This window comes from Balaenoptera musculus, chromosome 10, assembly GCF_009873245.2.
Source record: "Balaenoptera musculus isolate JJ_BM4_2016_0621 chromosome 10, mBalMus1.pri.v3, whole genome shotgun sequence".
Classification (NCBI taxonomy): domain Eukaryota; kingdom Metazoa; phylum Chordata; class Mammalia; order Artiodactyla; family Balaenopteridae; genus Balaenoptera; species Balaenoptera musculus.
In genome coordinates this window covers 79,560,087-79,572,320 of record NC_045794.1, presented here as the reverse complement: position 1 = coordinate 79,572,320, position 12,234 = coordinate 79,560,087, and the positions used below count along the sequence as shown (strand labels likewise).

The window sequence follows — 12,234 nt, the reverse complement described above, 5'->3', positions numbered from 1 at the left end:
GTCCAGGCCCAAAACCACAGGGCTAGCCCGAGCTGCTTTCCTCCGACACGACTACAGGGCTGGCACGTGTTCAGAGACGGTGATACACAGAGAAAGCAGAGGCTGAAATCAGAGTTGGCCTGGGCCTGGCTCTAGGCCTCTCTACACCTCACAGCTGGAAACACAGAGGAGGCCGGGGAGGAGAGCCTCAGATTGCCCCCCCGGCCTGCTTCTCTAGTTACTTCTCTGAGCGACATCGGAAGCGCTGTGCCTGAGCCATTTACTCAGCGGTGCTTTGCATCCATTCCTCCACACCCACCCTCTGTCCCTAACTCGTGTCACTGGCCCCCCTCCCCTTGGCCCAGCCACACATCCTCAGTCCCGCTGCCCGGAGCCTCCCTAAATTCACTATGTCCAGGTCCAAAACCACAGGGCTAGCCCGAGCCGCTTTCCTCCGACACGACTACAGGGCTGGCACGTGTTCAGAGACGGTGATACACAGAGAAAGCAGAGGCTGAAATCAGAGTTGGCCTGGGCCTGGCTCTAGGCCTCTCTACACCTCACAGCTGGAAACACAGAGGAGGCCGGGGAGGAGAGCCTCAGATTGCCCCCCCAGCCTGCTTCTCTAGTTACTTCTCTGAGCGACATCGGAAGCGCTGTGCCTGAGCCATTTACTCAGCGGTCCTTAGTCACTGAACAGTTTTGCTTGGTTAGGAAATGCCCCACTTGAGAGCACACACGCTCATTCTGCCTGTAACGGAGCCCTTAGCCCTCCCCTCCGTGGCAGCCTGCCGTCACCACCAGCTCACAAGCCGAGCCGACACGAAATCCCTGGGCCACGATCATCTGGGAGAAGCCATGGAGAGGAAAATGCCCAAGAGTTGCTTTCAGCTGCCTGCAAACTCCACGGACATCTCATGATCAGGGACAAGTGGGCATTTTCCCAGTGCACATGCCGAGAGCATTTTACTTAAAGAGCATGGCTTCTGGAGCGGACTAACTGGGTTCAAGTTCACCTCTGTGGCCTACTAGCTGTGTGACCTTGGATGAGTTACCTTACCTCCGTGCCTCATTTACCTCTGTCGGAAAAATGGGACAACAATAGTATCTCCTTCACGGGCCTGTGATGAAAAATAACAGACGGTGCATAGACGGTGTTTAGAACAGTACCTGGCACACATGAGCAGCTCAGTTATGCTGCCACTAGTGATGGCGACAGCAAGGACAACTGCAGCGATGGGTACAGAGGCAGGGGACAGAGAGCTCCTACCCACCTCAAGCATGACCCCACCCTGGTGCCACAAAGTCACATGATACTAAAACCTGCCAGTTGTAGCCAGCTCTCTTCCCACAGCCATTATCCCCTTGAATCCTCACAACAATCCACTGCACAGATGTGGAAACCGGCTCAGAGAGCAAGTACCCGCAGTCACGTTTCTACCCAGCAGTGCAGCCAGGGACTGAATCCAGGTCTGTGACCCCAAAGCCAATGCACTTAACCTCTGCCACTGAAACGCATCCAGTTTTCCAGAGGAAGCAGAAGTAGGTTTACCAGTACCTGCTCTGCCTTTGCCCTGCAGCTGCCAGCTGGACACGAGTGAGCATCTGAATACTGTATTTAGAGGAAAAGGCCGCCTTCATGTTGGAGTTAACAGCACCGAAGACTTTTCTTGCTCTACGAGTTTGCTTTCCTCTCCCCTATGCTGTGGACCTGGGCTTTCTCAGACTAGCACTGTTTTTTACTGAAGCATCTCTTTCTCACCGTTTGATGTGGCCCCTGCGTTTCTTATTAGAGACTACAGGACAACCCAGCTCCCCACTGACGATTGCAATGGCCGTACTGGTGAGCATCTATTTTCTTATTAACAGAAAACAAATGGCTACTTATCAAGGGCCCCCCAGAGAAGATTCTGCCATAAAATTTTCATAAAGCCCAAGCGCCTTCTGAAACGTCACCGGCCTGCTCAGCTTTCCCTAGGAAATCACTGTTTGGATCTGCTTTGACGGCCAGTGTGCGTATTCCATCTTACGATGGCTTTAGGCCCCTAAAAGCTAGAAACCAATCAAGCATCCCACTGTGGCCAATACCCTAAGCCTTTCCTCTTGTGTATGCTCCCACCTGGGCATGGAAAAGTAATTTCCCTGCACAACGACACAGTGACTTTGCCACAGGGACCCTCGGATTACCCTTTGAAGGGCAGAAGGAAGTTGCTTCGGTTGCTCTTTCCTCCCTTCCGCTAAGCCACTGAGTCTGGGTGCAGCCAGGACGACCGGGACGGCTCTTACCTGGGCGGTGAAGAAGGCTGGGGTGAGGGATCCCGAGGGAAGGGCCGGGCTGTTGAGGGCGATGGAGCCGATATCGGTGCCGGAGAGCACCAGCGGGGGCGCGGAGATTTCCAAGCCTTTGGGTTTTTTGGCCTTTGGGGGAAGAGATGGAGACCTGGTCTTGGAGCCCGATGATAGGTTCAAGGGCTCTAGGGAATCCGAGTCATGGCAGGCGGCCTCCAGGAAGAGGCTTCTGTGTTCGGAGGGGAGGGGCGAGTTAGGGGACAGGGACGGGGACCGAGACGAGGAGGGCGAGGCGGACGAGATGCTAGCGGCGGCGTTTGGCAACATTAAAGAGGAGATCTTGGCGGAGACGGACGAGGCCAGGAAGGCCTCCGACGTGGAGGGCAGGGACACCACGGGCCTGCTGATGTGCTTGTCGGTTTTGTTGGTCACAAACCTGATGACAGTCCTGACTTCTTCCACGGGAGGGCTGTCTTCCGGCTGCTCCTCCAGCTTCTCCGTCTTGATGGCCTTGAGGGACTCGGGTGGGTTCTGCAGGGAGTTGATGGTGAAGGACGAGTACAGGCCCGAGTGGATGTACTCGTTGCGGCTGGCGCTCTTGAGGGCGGACAGGCCGTGTCTGTGGGCCTCGCGGCTCTCGGGGGGTGCCTTGCACTCGCTGTCCTGCAGCAAAAGGCTCTCCCGGCTGATCTCCACCGCGTGAGGGTCCATTTTCAGTATCTCCGGGAAAGAGACGAATTTATACACAAACTTCTGCCCGATCACCTTCTTGATGATGTTCTGTGAACACAAAAGCAGACGTGGAAAAGATGAGTGCATCAGAGAAACTGGTAAGAGGCTCATTCTTGTGGGGGAACCTTGCTGGCAGAAGCACCGCAACAGTCCTGACGGCACATCTCAGCTAAGGTGTAACGGAAAGAGGACTAAAGCTGAGGGCAGAAGAATTTTGATTTGCATTCCAGTTCTGCTAATTACAAATGGTGTGATCTTCGGCAAGCTGATGGTCATTTTTAGTTTCCTCATCTGTGAAGTGAGGATTATTATACCTAAGAATATAGTAACAGTTGCCAATAATTAAGCACTTACTATGTCGCTGGTATTGTTTATGCATTAGCTCATATAATCTGTACGGCGATCCTAAAAGAAAGGGATGATTCAACTCCCGTTTTAAACCTTAGGAAAATAAGCTTAGAGCATTTAAATAACCCACAGAGCCACATGGTAGGTAAGTCGCAGAGGCAGCCTTACCTTTACCATAACACAGTATTGTCTTACCTACCTCTGGGACTTGTGAGAATTCAATGAAATAATCATGGGAAAGCATTCTGTAAGCTGGAAAGCATTATAGAAATGTAAGTTATTATCACCAAAACACCACAGTGTTTTCTTAAATCATGTAGCCATTTTTTTCCTTTTTAATTTTCTGCCAAGAAAGCTGCTGGAGGAAAAAACAAAGCGTCTACTTGGATGTTCACGACATTCATACAGTATTTTAAGTTGCTGGTATCTACTTCTGGCTCTTCAGTTTATGGCTCCCATCCTCAAACATTAGGATGGAAATGAAAACCAATAATCATTGCAAAAGTTTCCACCCCCCCCTTTGGGAGAACGGACTTCATTTTAAAGGCTGTACTGTTCTTGAGATTTATTAAATCCGAACATTAGCAAAGTCTATCAAATGCTTGCCGGGTCCGAGGTACTCAAGGCAGACAAAGATGGTCTCCCTCAAGCACAGAGAGGTAGCGGCACCATCCTGTGGGAAGAGGACTAACTTACAAACGGTTCCACTTAAAACCTGGGTATGAATGAGTGTAAAAAAAAAAAAAATCATTTGGGGGAGAAGAGCTTGAAAAATAGCTCCTGTTGAGCATCTACTCTGTCCTGGGTGTTATGCACAAGTGATCCCATTTGATCTCACATGAACCCAATTGTAGGCTGGAGGGTATCATCCTTATGACATAAGCTCAGAGATGGGAAGTGATGTGCCCAAGAGCCACAAGATCTACTAATTCTAAAGCCTAAGGTTTTTCCCATTTCCACACAAAGTTGGAGGGAGAGAATCAAAGAGCCCCCTTAGTAGAGATGACATTTTAAAATTAGTTCATCTCAAATTTTTAAAAACTGAGATACAATTGACATATAACATTAGTTTCAGGTGTACAGCATAATGATTGACATGTGTATACTGCAAAATGACCACCACAATAAGTCTGGTTCACATCCATCAACACACACACAAATTTTTTTTTCCCTTGTGATGAGAAATTTCAAGATCTACCCTCTTAGCAACTTTCAAATATATGAGAGGAAATTTAATTAAATTTTGATGTTCATCTTGTGATCAGTTTGGTGTATAAATATATTATGCTTTTGCCTTCCCTCTTGTTACATTACAGCCTGCTAACTTGCCTTTGTCCTCCTTAAATGCACCCTCAAATCCCAGAAGTGAATTTATCTAGCAGTCAGGAGGGATGAGCATAATTACCAAGCCACTGAGATTTTCAAGGAAGAATTCTTCAGGGCAGGCATCTAAGGGAGGGACACACAAGGTCCCCAGGCAGCACCAGAAAACCCAATAACGCAAATCCTGGCGAAACTATGCTCAGCACCAGCACACAGGAGGTTCAAACCTGAGTACGTGAGATTGAAAGCTGAACAGTTCCAGTGCATGGCACCCTGGCCTGCAATTTAACCCACCAAATCCCATTTACTCCATCTGACCTCATCTTCACACTCGACACTAGCAAAACTGAAAACCACTTAGAGAAACTTCAGAGAGATCTAGTAAACTTAAGAATTCCACCTGGGCCTAATTGGCATCATCTCTGCACGTGACACACCAAGCCTGGGTAGACAACGCGCCTGGGAGAAATCAGCTCCCAAAAGGAAAGGGTTAAATAAGGGTGTTATTGGTGCCACCTGACCCATAAAAAGAAAGCATGCTTGCCTGGTGTGTTCCTCTGCTAAAATTCTAAGGTATTTTTGTTTCCCACTCATAATATTCTTCTCCCTGGAGGAAAACTTCATTTTATTCTCAGCCAGTGTGAATACTCATCTAAACTGAGTGAATCATTAAAGCCTAAATAATTACACAGAAGAAAAGAGAAACTGTATGGGCTGAATCCTTTCTTCTGCCAGGTCTTGGAAATTATTATTATTTTTTTTTAACAGAACCAACCTTTAATTTTATTATGGGTATTCAGAACATAATGTCTGAGCAGGGATTACATTCACAAGCAAACCAAGATGTCATTTGGGGCTGTGATAAAAATGCTAAAAGTGGTTGGAAATTGAAAGGCAATCTCAAATAGAGAGCTGGGCCTCAATGTGTTAAAAAGAACATAAGGGGGCTTCCCTGGTGGCGCAGTGGTTGAGAATCTGCCTGCCAATGCAGGGGACACGGGTTCAAGCCCTGGTCTGGGAGGATTCCACATGCCACGGAGCAACTGGGCCCGTGAGCCACAATTACTGAGCCTGTGTGTCTGGAGCCTGTGCTCCGCAACAAGAGAGGCCACAATAATGAGAGGCCCGCGCACCGCGATGAAGAGTGGTCCTCACTTGCCACAACTCGAGAAAGCCCTCGCACAGAAACGAAGACCCAACACAGCCATAAATAAATAAATAAATAAAAATTAAACTTAAAAAAAAAAAAAAGAACATAAGGAACAACCCACACGACTATCAACTGAGAAATAAACAAAATAGGGGACGGTCATACGATAGAATATCATCCAGCCATAGAAGGGAATGAAGCACTGGCACAGCTACAACATGGACACACCTTGAATGTGTTCGGCTAAGTGAAAGAAGTCAGACACAAAAGGCCACATATTGTATGATGGACTCTATTTATATAAAATATCCAGAAGAGACAAATCTATAGAGAGACAGAAAGTAGATGAGTCATCTCCTAGGGGATGACTAGGTGGGATGGGGGAATTGAGGGGTGACAGCTGAAAGGTAAGACATTTGGGGGGGGGGGTGGTAGTGAAAATGCTCTAAAATTGATTGCGATGATGGATGTACAACTCTATAAAGACACTCAAAGCCATTGACTTGTATGCCTTAAATGGGTGAATTAGCTGGTATGTGAATTATGCTTCAGTAAAGCTGTTATTTAGACAGAGAATGTGAGGAATCCTTTTTCCCCCAGCTTTACTGAGATATAACTGACATATAACATTGTGTAAGTTTAAGGTGTACAGTGTGATGATTTGATGCACGTATAGATCACAAAATATTTACCACGATAAGGTTAGTTACCACATCCTTCACCCACGTAATTACGATTTTGTTGTTGTTGTGAGAAGATGTAAGGTCTACTCTCTCTGCAACTTTCATGTATATATTACAGTATTATTAACTCTAGCCACCACGCTGTACATTAGATCCCCCAAATTTACTCATCTCACTGCTAGAAATTGGTACCCTATGACCAACATCTCCCTGGTTCCCCACCTCAGCCCCTGGTAACCATCAATCTACTCTGTGAGTTTCTATGAGTTCAGCTTTTGTGGATTCCACATGAGTGAGATCATACAGTATTTGTTTTTCTCTGACTGACTTATTTCACTTAGCATAATGCCCTCAAGGTCCATCCAGAACATAAGGAATTTTAAGAATTTTGGCATGCTTAAAGGGAAGATGGTGGGAACTTCTGATGGCTGGATGGCAACTGCCATAACATGCTAACCCCCACTCTGAACAGAGAACAGAAGACACTGCACAGGGCCCTGAACTCAGCTGAAGCAGTAAGGGCCCTTCAGTAGCTGCTGCCTTCATGAGGAGAGCTGCTTGGACACCAAGAGAGTTTTTTTAGGGAAAGGCTACACGGTGACAGGGATGGAGACAACTGAAGGAGCTGATGACCGAAAGGAGAAACAAACAGCTTTTGGAAAGAACCAGGGCGGGTCTTGCTTCTCTAGAAACCAACAGGAAAGATGGATTAGATGTGGCTACCTGGACAATTTGAAACCTCTGCAAAGATGGAAGGCTGGGAAGGGCTGGGAGGAGAGGGGAGGGTGGGGTGCAGGAAGGAGGTCAGAGTGTGCAGGCCAGCTGTTTGGGAGCCCAACTCTACACCGGGGATATCTGCTCACATGAGGGGAGCCAGTGAGGAAAGCCCCCCACCAGGATGCCCAAGGCCAGAGACCTAGGTGGGTAGGTGGACTCAGAGGAAGTGTGTGCCTGGCAGCTGAACTGACAGCCCCTTCGTACCCGACTTCCAGGGCAGACCCCAGGAGCGTACTGGGGGCATGTGTGTTTGCAGATCTCTCTGTAGCCTCCAAAGGGAGGTTTCCTTGCAAGAGTTTGGCCTATGAGGGGCTTGCTGAGAAAACACACAGTACAGGGGAATAACATCAGGTAGTATTTGCTGACTATTATCTATCAGGCTGTGTACTAAGAACTTGACCACCTTCAAGTCATTTAATTCTCTGAAAGATTGGAACTGTTATTACCCCCATTTTAGAGATGGGCAAACTGAGGCTCAGAGAGTATAAATCATCCCCAATCACGAGTGTGTACTTGGGCAGTCTGACTCCAAGCACTTGGCCACAACGGGTGACACAAGACTCGGGCTGACACAGCCCAGGACACGAGAGCACTTGGGGATGGGCTCTTATTATGAAAAGTGACAAGGATATTTAGATGAAGCCTGGTTTTTCCACCCCTTCCTCCCAGACTCACACGCATTTGGTGTTTACGGTTGCCTGGTAACCTGACAAACGCTGTCTGTGTCCAGTTGGGCCGAGTGACTCTCAAGCATGGTTTCAGGGCAACAGTTGCACACATCTTCCCTCCACATGTAGAGGACCAGCCTCTGTTCGTAATTTTCCATCAAATGTGTATTCACAACCAGGGTGGACTTCTGACCCGGCATTCCGTGTGAGGTTACAGGCGGCAAGGACGGGACCAACTTCAGCGAGGGAGAAAGCAACACCCACCCAACGCACCCCACGCGGCAGTTCCAGCAGAAGTGGAAGCTCGGGTCCCCAAACCACTCCCTCCATTACTACTGCCCAGTGGGTGTTTTAAGACTGCTGGAGCCTACAGGGCAAGCAGTCCATCTGGGGCAGGACTGTGGCCGCCTTGTGCAAAGCAACCCTTCCTGATGCACCAGCTACCTCTGGTCCCATGGGAGTCTCCCTAGCTTATTTCGCCGTAACAAGACAGACAGTGCCGAGAGAGTGGGTCCTGTTTCCACTTCCCTCAATGTCGCCTGCTGCCCTGACGGGTTCCAGGCTTACTTACAAAAATAGGTGTGTCCATGGGTGTGTTCAAATATGTATACATTACACCCAACTCTGCCTTCTCCTCCCACTAAAGAAGAAGGAGCTTGTGTAAATAATCCCATACAGTGGAGAACTCAGACATATGTCTATTAAGTATTATGGTTTTAAAAAAATTACATACAGTGCAGGGTAATGAAGAGATGCTTGTGGAATTGAATTTACCATCTTAATTCTGATGTTATGAAGGATCCTATTAAGTTCGCTACATGTTTATTGAATGAATGACTCTCATTGTGGAGAGAACCGACTGAGGCAGGAAGCCAGAGGCTTCACCCCATGACAGACGATTTTCCACGGCTAATCCCCAGGCTGGTTAAAGCTCCATGTGATGCATCCGATACGTATACTTTCGCATATGCTTTTTTGCTGGCATTTTTAAGTGGAAAACTCCCAGACAGACACTGGGGGCTAATGCAAACCTCCACAACCTCACACCTTCTGTGAGAGCTTAATAAACTGTAATTCCACTTATCCCGGCAAATAAGTGTTGCCTCTGTCGGCTCTGGCCCGGCACCCCAATTTTGATGTAGGGTCATGCTTGGGGCTTTCCTGTGCTCGGACCTCTTTCCCCAGCTCTCATTCCTCCCCAGTGCTGCCCTTCCCTTGGGGGCTGCTCCTGACCCCAGGAGGAGCCGGACCAGCTGTGGGGTCCCCATCAGTAGGGCTGCGGCTCCCTTCATCCTCCACCATTTCAGGGCTCCCAGAAACTGCAGGACCCCTGCCCCACCCCCCACCCCCCGATTTCACAACTTTCCTATCTTGTTCTCAAAACTGAGAGATGTCTGCGGCTCACGACAGACAGCCCATCCTTTTCTGAACCCAACACTGGCAGCAGGGCTGGGTACAGAGGACAGAGTGGTGGATCGTTCCATAAATCCCCACTTGACCTGGCCACCAGGGCTGCCACCGGGATGACAAGGAGCGGTTCCAGAGTCACGGCCTGAGGTCAAATGCCACCCCTGTCTCTTATCAGTCGTCTCCTCCTCTATAAAATGAGGGGACCGACCTCCCACCCACCTTGCGGGATTGACTGTGTAATCCACATAATGCTTAGCAGAATGCCTGAGACAACCACACGTGATAAGCCCACAGTATATATCAGCTCTTAGCATTATTATTTTCACACTCCCATTGAAGCAAAGCCAAAACAAAACGTAAAAACCACCCTCCATCAGCTCTGATGACAACTGAAGAGTCAAAATTAAACCTCTTAGAAGGCTGTACTTATTCCCACGGGTCTGGGTGACCAGCTGGGCCTTCCGGCAGACAGAAACACACCTGGTTTACGTATCTCGACCAAGGAGGGGCAACACGATGTTCTATTTCGTTGGGTTAAGACAAGAAGCAGAACCGAGGCTTCAGTCCGTCATGCCTCGTGTGGCCAGCACTTGACATCCACTGTGAAGAAAACCTCACACACGCCAGTTGATTCAGGACTGGGGGGAAGAGAGGCCCTCCCGCAGAGAGCAGCAGACGCGAGCAACTGGGGAGTCCAAGCGTCCCGCTCGGAATGCCCCAGCAGCTTCGGCCGAGATGCCGCACGTCCAGCCTGACAACTGGCGCAAACACTAACCGGACACCCCAGCCGATCTCGCTGTTCTCTGATGCCTCTCAGAGCAGGAAACGCACTGCCCAGGCTGGAGGCAGCGGCCCAGATCCATGGCGTCTGCTGTGGCTGCGGCCCTCGGGGAGGGTGACACAGGCAGCTGGCCCTGAGCGCCTGTCACCGAGATCCTGGGGCAGGGAAGTGGAAAGGATTTACTTGGGGGACTTTCGTCTGGCCGGGGTAGCTAGCCTACATGAAAGGAACCCGTGGCCAGAAAGGGCAAAAGAAGCAAGCATTTGCGAGGGCCTGTCACGTGGTGTACATGCAGAGCTGCCTCGCGAGATGGGCACTGTGATCCCATTTTTAAGATGAAAAAGTCGAGGCTCTTGGTTGGAAGTGAGGTTATACCCAATTTCCCACCCCACAGGGGTGGGTTCAATGCTGGGTGAGCCTTACGACAGAATTCCACAGAGGTCTTTTAGAGGACAATACATCGTTAACATTTCCCCACGTCTTTAAATTAAAATTAGGGGGAAAAGCAGCATGCCTGGGATGCTTCCATTATTTTAATGAAATCATTTTACATGTATCAAATGAAAGGAGAAAAATTAATCTTGAAAGGTGTATAATAAAATTTGACAGAGGTAGGATTACCGTTGATTTGCAAATTTGTTTTTGCTTATCTGCATTTTCACATTAAAAAAATTATGTTTCATATGTTTTGCTCGTCAAATTAAGAGAAGGAAGCAGGCTCTGAAAAGCTTAGGCACTCAAGATCACGTAGCTTGTAGCTGGAGGAGCTCAAGTTTGAATCCAATTCTATCCAGAGCCAAGACCAAAGCCTTCTCTGTTCCACCACCACACCCTCTCCCAGAAAGCAGCTGAGTTGGCTCAGAGGCTGCTGCTTAAGCCAGGCTGCCAGGACCACGGGCTCTGCATTCCAGAGGAATCTCGGGGTAACTGCGGCGAGCCTGGGAAAACCAGCTCCACGCTCAGGAAGCTAGGGCGCTTCTAGCTCCTCCTGAGGAAGCCCGGCCTTCCTGAGGCTGTTCTTTAACCCCACTAGAGCTGCCTCTGCCCACCTTCAGGGCAGAGGAGGTGCCTGCTTTGATGGGACACCCTACTTGAGGCACTGGGGACCCAGCAGTCCCACCACAGCAGGATGGACATCAGAAGCCCACCTCTAAGTGGGTGACACCCAAGGGTGACAGGAAAATAACAGGAAGCTGATGTCCACATACAGGGCCTGGTTACGGCCCCCGCCGAGCAGCAGAAGGGCTCGGAGGGAGCATGGAGAGCGATGGGCAACTCCTCCCAGTATCCACAGGCCTGAGCAGAGCTGCTCACACAAAGAGACAGGCCCAGGGCCTTGATGGGCCAGAGGCGAAGCGCGACCAGCACTGGGATGAATGGACCCAGGTTTGAATCCCAGCTTCGTTACTTACTATGACCTTGAAAAGGTATTGAACTTCTGCAGGCTTCGGTTTGCTCACCTCAATTCAATGAGTTGGAAACACATTTAATATAAAATGTTGATATTCTCAAAGCAACATTTTTACATGAATTTAGGAAAATGAATTTTAAACAATCTTCAAAACATGATAAAGGATGGTGGTATCTTTGAAAAACATACAGACGAAGTTAAGGGACAGGAGATGTATTAGATAGTTGCTTTCCCAAAATTAGATATTCAGTTTATTCCTAAAAGGGAAATAAAAATACCTCATAGGGCAGTTTTTTCTAAAAGGCCAGTGTATGTCAGTGCCTCACTCAGAGAAGTCCGCAAAACATGAGCTCTCACCCAGTGGAATTTCACCCAGCAAGCAATGATCTAATTGAATAGCATCCTCATTGTATCACACTGTCTTCTCATTTTATTCTGCCTTCAAGGAATCAAAATTCCTTATATGGGTACTTTGTTTTACAGTTACAGAAGGCTTATGCAGTATCTCATGTAAGCCTCACAACACTTTGAAACCCATTTCACAGATAAGGGATCCGGGGCTCCAAGCTGGGTTCACAGCCTAGTAAGTAGCAAAGCTGAGCCTCCAGGCCCCCGGCTTCGCAGCCAACACCCTGTCTTCAGCTCCTTGTTTTGGGTTCCCATCCAGACCATGATCTGACTCA

At 48.8% G+C, this 12,234-nt stretch overlaps 1 protein-coding gene across 1 annotated transcript in view; it reads right to left on the bottom strand.

Annotated features, from left to right (window-relative positions):
- ELK3 (ETS transcription factor ELK3) overlaps positions 1-12,234 on the bottom strand; it is a 70,064-nt gene that overhangs the window by 16,584 nt on the left and 41,246 nt on the right. Inside the window, exon 3 of the mRNA XM_036866269.1 lies at positions 2,266-3,048. Within this exon, the coding sequence (XP_036722164.1) occupies positions 2,266-3,048 (783 nt within the window). The remainder of the gene's footprint in view (positions 1-2,265; positions 3,049-12,234) is intronic.